This window comes from Vigna radiata, chromosome 7 (genome assembly GCF_000741045.1).
Source record: "Vigna radiata var. radiata cultivar VC1973A chromosome 7, Vradiata_ver6, whole genome shotgun sequence".
NCBI lineage: Eukaryota > Viridiplantae > Streptophyta > Magnoliopsida > Fabales > Fabaceae > Vigna > Vigna radiata.
Window position 1 is genome coordinate 28,264,750 of NC_028357.1, and position 7,926 is coordinate 28,272,675.

Genomic DNA, 7,926 nt, shown 5'->3' on the forward strand with positions numbered 1-7,926 from the left:
CGTGAGAATGGAAGAAGATATCGAAACCATCGTGAAAACATGTTTAAATACCTAATTTCGCATACTAGGCCTGACATTTTCGTTGACCGACTTAGTCTTGCTCGCTGAACGAATTAGGGCAAACTGTCTGGGACTGAAAAATGCACTTGAATGAATTGTAAAAAATAATAATTTTTAATATATTCTTCAATTTTTTAGGATTTCCACTTATCTATAATATATTTCACAAACAAAAACCACATACTTTTCTTTCCAAAATTATTTAATAAAACCTTAATTATTTAAAATGTAATAATAAAAATACCAATAAAGGATAAAAATAAACATAATTAAAACAATAATAATGACAATTATCAAAGGGGGAGAAGTAAGGATTGTTTTGGAAGGACCCCATAAGATCAAGATCGAACAAGTCTAATCTTTAAGTTTAAGGTATCAAAAACCAAATGGAATATGAGGCCTTAACTACTTAACTTTATTTGGCGAAAGAAATGGGCGCAATAAAGGTGTGATGCAAGAACGATTCGCAACTAGTGATAAATCAAGTCAAAGGAACATTTCAGGTAAAAGATAACATGTTGCTCTGATATTACCATAAAGTGGTACAACTGATGAAGGAGTTTGAAGAAGCAATAATAGAACACATCTCGAGAACTGAGAATACTAAGGTTGACATCTTGTCTAAGGTGGCAAATAACAAAGGGAGCGGACAATTGAGCACAATAATATAATAAGTAATGACTAAGCCAACAATGGAGGAATGCATAAATGTTACAAGAGTCGGTGAAATTGACTTGAGAGAAGATGTTAAAGCGTTGATAAAATAGCAGAAGATACTCTGATACTTTTAAGTTAGTAGTAGACGTCTTAATATAGAGTGTATTAAACGATGTAATGAATATAAGTACCTTACATAGATTCCATATTTATACTATTTGTAAAGGACTTTCACTTACCATCATCGGCTTAATTATGACTCAATCATACCTTAATACTAGTATTTAATTGATTTATGATAAACCATGATTAAGATGGTGAATTGTGTTAAACAGTTGTCGATCAGTTGTCTTTAGTGTCAATAATCAATGTGATCGATCAGCTTACACGTTCGTCAATTACTTCTTGATGTTGGACAAACTGATCTATATCATACATAATCAGAAAAAGTATACAATAAAAATATTATTATGTCATGTAATGTTAAGTTGACGTATATGTTTTATGTTAGTTTAAAAGTTATTTGTTATGATATTGATAAGTGTACAAAATTATACAAGTAATAAAGTGGAAAGTTCAAATATTGTTTTTCTAAAAAACTTATAAAACACTCGACAATAATATAAACTTGTAATTTATTTTCTTCCCTTTGGACTTTCATAAAAACAAGGTTGTTTTTCTCTTTTAAAAGAAAAAAAAAAAGTAAATTAAAGCCCTCCATTGTATAAAAGTAAACAAGTTTAACAAAATGTAAATAAAAAATAAATCATAAATCTTTATACAGTGTTTACCGCATTGACATGAAGGCACAGATTGTACATGGTGATGGAAGTGTAGAAGCGTGTAAGTGAAGGAATTGAGCTTTGCAAAGTGTAATAGCAAAACTTTTAAAGAGGACCACACTTTATTAGCATCTGCTACATGATCAGAATTTGTTCTCCTTCACAATTTTTCTTTTCCAAGCCATCTGTGACCTTTTTTGTCTTCTATTTTAGTATATGTTTTAAAGCAGCATTAAACCAAACAGAAGCAGACCTAGGAATATATGAGGATAAGCCAACCCAAGATCACTTGGGTTATTCCTTTTAACCACTTCAGAGCCAACAGTTGTTGCTTGCTTACTTGTATCTTTGTCACAAAATTCTTCAACTCGATACCCTCATCACATTTTGACTCAATATGCACTTATTATCCAATCACCACTTCACTTGTTTGGCTGACTTTAATTATCAAAGAAAATAAGACCTTTTTGGCCAAAGGTTTTATTTAAACTCTTATGTTTGAACAAATAATGGATATTGCAGGGTCTTTTCACCATCTAATTTAGCACTAAGCAAATGGAAGTTGATTAATTGAGTGATTGTGATATGTCAATAAAAACAAAAGGAAGCGACGAAGTGATTGTATAGTTGGAAATGGTATGATGTTGAATGAGAAAAGCAGGCACATTGACAACTCTTTTGGCTTCTAATCCTAGTAATTTTAAATTTATTATATTCGAACAAGATAAGACATGTCTAATTGGTAACTTCCGACTCATCAATCCAACAGCTGAATTATTTAATGGAAAGGAAGCTTCAACATCAGAATGGCTTGTGAGGAAATCATAAACTTTGTTAAGAATGGCATTAGATATCTAAGAATAAGCACAAGTGGCTGAAAATGCACTTGTACTGTGGATGGACGTAGCCCACTGACAACCAGACACCACACAATCATCATATATATCTTGCATACAAACTGATTTAAAAACTCACTCCCCTCTAACTTTATAGAACCATTATTGACACCTTTTGCGGACCCCTTTAACTTCCAGAATAGGAGTATTACATTATTATGAATAAAAATAAAGATTCAGCAGAAGCAGCGACAACTCGATCCACTATCTTTAGTGTGTATTTGGTCCTTTTTCTGATGTTCCGTGACTTCTCTGAGTAACAACAAAATGAACTCCATCTTATGTCTTTGATGATGGACCATACCCTCACCAATCCCACTATGCCTATGTTTTTCCCCCCATCAAATTTGTGGCTTCTGAAACACCAGCACTCCAAGAATCTACCACTGTTAAACACACCAACGTACTTTGCAGGATCCACCACATGCTTCATCGCTTATTTTTCTTTCCCCATACAAACCAAATTTAAACCTACTTCACCTTTTTTTAAATCATTCAAACAAAATTCACGTTTTATTATTATCGATTATACCATTCAGATTACTAAAGTAAATTATAATTGATATCCTTCAAAGATCTAAGAGCCGGGTAGTTCACTCTATCAACCCCCGTTATAGTAAATGTTAATTTTATACACCCAAACTATGTAATTTCTTTTTTATTTCTATCCTATACCGCTTAAGATAGAATTTGAATTTAAATTATTGTTGCACTTAGTTAGGAATAAGTTTTAAATATTTGAAGTTGTTTTCTGTTTTTAAGTTGTTTCCTATGTTTGAATATAAGTTGTTAATATTTCTTATATAAATGTACCTCATTTGAGAAGGAAAATATGAATGAATGAATGAGAGAATTATCTCCCACAATTGTTTCAACATGGTATCACAAAGTGATGACTCTGGATTCACATTGGAACAAAGTGAATGGAGAGATTGAATTTAAAAATGTTAGTTTCAACTACCTACCAAACCTGATGTTCAAACAAGGTGATTCTTAACTATTGTATTAGACGTGGAAGGGTGTTTACAGGAGTCATTAACACGTTGAGCATGAGTGATATTCGTGCGCCAACGTGAGGGGGAGTGTAGATAGAATTTGAATTTAAATTATGGTTGCACTTATAGGAATAAGTTTTAAATATTTAAAGTTGTTTCTGTTTTTAAGTTGTTTCTATTTTTGTATAAGCTGTTAATATTACTTATATAAATATATAAGTAATATTAATATTTTATACTTAAAAATAGAAACGAATTTAAATATTTAAAACTTATTCCTAACTAAGTGCAACAATAATTTCAATTCAAATTCTATCTTCAACATATACCTATTAACATATATTATTAGTTTTATTATTTCTTCCCTACTGTGTATTTCTAAGAATTAAAATTAAAAAAAAACTATTTTTTGGTTTAAAAATATTGCACGATAGATATTCAAATTATTTTTTTATTAGTTATGGTTATTCAATTTCTTAAACTTACTTATTTATGTAGGAGTTTAGCTTGATCCTCTTAATGTTTTTTTCACTCTACGTCAGTATTTGTTTATTTTGATGTGGTAGAAATCATTCATGAACATGAGATGCTAATCTAATTGAGATTTTTTTTTTAAAACTCGTAATAATGCTTATCACGTCAGTTATATATATATATATATATATATATATATATATATATAAATACTTGCTTCATTTATTAGACTTTTCTTGGATACTTTCAATAAAAAGTAATGATATTTTTTTAAAAAAACAAAAGAGAAATATTTTCTCCATAACAATAACACTCTTCCTATTAGTTATTAATCACTTAGTCTTGTATAAGAACAGAGGAAGAAAATAAAAGAAAAATATAATTTAGACTCAAATTTTGCTTTTTAAATTTGAAAAGTTTACTTTATAGTCATTTAAAGGGTTCTTTTTTTTTTTAAATATACTAAAGACGGGATGATGTGTATCTATCTAACTAGACTTGTCTAGAAGTACAGAGAACATACCTTCGTCTATGATAGACATGTTAAATTTATTATTAATTTATTATACAAATGTGATCTAGTGAAATGTGACAAATTATGAGAAATGACACATCAGATGCTTGCCATGTTAATCAAAATATCAACGGAAATGCAAAAAATTCACGAACATTTTGAGGAATCAAAGTGTATTTGTTTAAACTTAGGAAACCAAACTAAAATAAAAAAAAATTACATGAGGGATAATGTTATATTTTAGCAAAAATGCATGAAACATGATATTCTACACCAGTTTCCAAAAGTTGAATATTTGAACAAAATTTCTGCAATTCACAAGTGGAATAAAGTAGATGTTGACACTAAAATCGGTACATGGTACAAAGGGAGGGTGAAATTAGAGATATAGAATCTTTCTTGAGACTTTATTTGGTCTAATCTAATTATATCATTCTTAATTAATTAAGTTACCATGACGTTTTTTTTATGTGAGGATTGTGATAATATAGGTAACCATTAATAAATACTCATTAAATATGAGTCTCGTGTAAAGTATTTATCAGAGTTTTGGCATCAACTCGTCTTATATACTTGCACCTATTCATATATATATATATATACTTCAAACACGTTACATGTTATTGTTAATTAAATTACTAAAACTGTTCATGTTTAAATATTAATTTTCTTAGATTACTAAAAACGATTATGTTTTTTTATATTTGGTTATTATTATGACTTATATATGTGTTTGATAATTTGAGGCTAACTAAAACGACTTGATAATTGATTTTCAATTTAGTTCTAACCATTTCATAATTAATATTTTTATTGATATATTGACTTTAGATAGAAGTAAAATGTAGATGTCGATGGATCAGAATTTGAAATTAAAATTATCCACGTTGAATATGAGATGGATACAAGTATAGCCTATATCTAGGTTATACTAATTATAATGTGAGATTGTACATGAGATAGTGAAAAAGTGTTTTTCAACTCAATCGAAGTTTATTCTCAAACACACAAAGATAGTGAAAAATGTTAGTACTAACGGGAACACCCAACCTACTAAAAATGTTTCAACCTACCACTCACTCATACACGCCTTTGGCCTTAACAAAGTTTAGTGTAAACATTTAATTTCTCACGGTGAACCAAAGTTTGAATTATGAAGAAGAGACGCATTCATATATATATTCTCTGTTAGCCTTTATGTATGTGACATTTGAGGTGAAAAAACAGACTTAAAAGAAAGAATTTAATTATTTGACCTAAAGCAATTAAGATAATATGTTTTAGCTAGAACGATTCCTATACGTATTGTTTGTGAAGTATAAAATTAAAAAAGGCAATCTGAGTCTAATAGTACATAAAACTTTTAATAGTCAAGGGTCGATTCGAAATCCACCATCGAGCAGCTATATAGATGCTAGAAGTAGTGTAAATGTGAAGACAAGTAGGAATCTGAAGCCATAAATTGCCAACACTAGCAGATGACATTAGCATTGTCCCAATTCTCCCCTCTAAAGTATATGCAAAACTGGGTGGGAACACAAGACATGGCGTAGTGCTGAGTTCATAAACACCACTTCCAACTTCAATCAATCACACCCCTCTCTTTCTTTCTTTCTCCTTATTTAAGCTCAACAACTTCTCCCTCTCCCACAAAACTATTCTCTACCATGACCTTCCTCACGGAGGATCAGGATCAATGGCTGAGTTTAGGCCTGAAAGGAGACATGACTGTGGAGGCAGCAGCAGAAGAACAAAAGTCGTCAAAGGCTGAGCAGAACAAGGTATTCTCATGCAACTTCTGCATGAGAAAGTTTTACAGCTCACAAGCTTTGGGGGGTCACCAGAATGCACACAAGAGGGAGAGAGAAGCAGCAAGAAGCTACCAGTCTCATAGGATGATGACAGCAAGATCACCAATGGGGTTTGCTTATACTTCTCTGGCATCTAGGTCACTCGGAATACAGCCTCACTCCCTTGTGCACAAACCAGGCAGAGAAAGGTCTGCTATGGTCGCTAGATTCAGTGATGCCAACATTAATGGCGCTGGAGTGGCATCCTGGACACCCTTTCTGCTCGAACAGGCCGTGGATTTCTATTGGCCAGGTAGCTTTCGGCCGGACTTGCCAAAACAAGAATCAGATGTTAATAATAAGATTGACTTAGATCTTCGCCTCTGATTCAACATCACACCCTACTACTGTTTTCTTCTTCATTTCCCAAAATAAGCTCTCATGGCTACTATCCTAATTCACTGCTTTAATTGGTTTCGCAAGAGAAACAACCATCTCCATGTAATGTCTATCACAACAACTCAATGCTAAGTGTGTTTCTTTTCCTTTTTTAAATTAAAATGATCATCGATCGTTTCATTATTTTAATTTAAGTTTTTAAAAATATTTTTAAAATATTTAAAAGTACATGAGAGGAAGGTTAGAGTAAATAAAAGGTATGTGTTTTTATAAATCCGAAAATGAAAAGAGTTGGATCGATTTTGGACATTAGAAGGGAAGATAGAGGACAAGAAAATGGAACCAAATCGATTCCCTAAACGTTGAAAGTACACGAATTTTCATCCAACCTGCTAGCGACAATATTGCATCAGTTGTCACAGGTTACAGGAAAAAGCTACCTAAGTGCGTGTCTGATTGGCATTCAGAGTTTATTTTACTCATTGTCACACACATTTTAATATAAAATAAAAGCTAAATTAATTCTATGGCCTTATAATATAAGATGTCTCAGTTATGTTTTTTCTTCTTTAATTTTTATTTTCTATCTCCACTCTTTGATATTTACTCTATTTATTAATTTTGACAATTATAATGTTATTATAAAATTTATCGACTTATATTATTATTACAATGTCATGTCCGTACTATAAACTAAAATAAAAAATACATATCTATAGAGGCTAACATAAAAAATAAATATAGAGACTAAAATAAAACAATATGAAAAATATGTATTTTTCGGGAATAAAAATAAATATATTTACGGGAAACTAAAAACAAAATAATATATTTATAAAGACTAAAAAAAATGTGTATTTATATATGAACGAGTGAAATAAACAATGACATTCATAAAATACCCTTAGGTGCTCTTGATAATCATGTTAATATAACTTCAACAATTTGTTTGAAAAGGTTTTTCATCATATATGATTTTTAACATTAGCAAAACTTACCAATTTTTTCATCTTATTTAACTACTCTAATGTTTATCATTATACAAAATTTATAATAGTCAACTAAATATAATTTTCCTCATACTAAAACAATTATTTGTAATTATCGATATTTAGCTCTTTGATAAGAAAAAAAAATATTTGTAATTATGATGGACTTTAACACAATCTTTCAATTCCTTTTCACTTATACACATTTTCTTTAGAATGGCAGTATAAGAGTACTTTTTTAATAATAATTAAATTTACATAAATCTCTCAAGTTATTTTTACTAATTATACACATTTTCTTTTGAATGAAAACACATGAAGACTTTTTTTATAATGACTAAATTTATAAATGTAAGTATACAAATCAATC

At 30.1% G+C, this 7,926-nt stretch overlaps 1 protein-coding gene across 1 annotated transcript; it reads left to right on the forward strand.

Annotated features, from left to right (window-relative positions):
* The first annotated feature begins 5,760 nt into the window (after positions 1–5,760).
* LOC106767418 (zinc finger protein 7) lies at positions 5,761–6,731 on the forward strand. The gene has a single exon (XM_014652305.2). It carries the CDS (start codon positions 6,046–6,048, stop codon positions 6,553–6,555), a length of 510 nt encoding a protein of 169 aa, XP_014507791.1. The 5' UTR covers positions 5,761–6,045; the 3' UTR covers positions 6,556–6,731.
* The last annotated feature ends 1,195 nt before the right edge of the window (positions 6,732–7,926 follow it).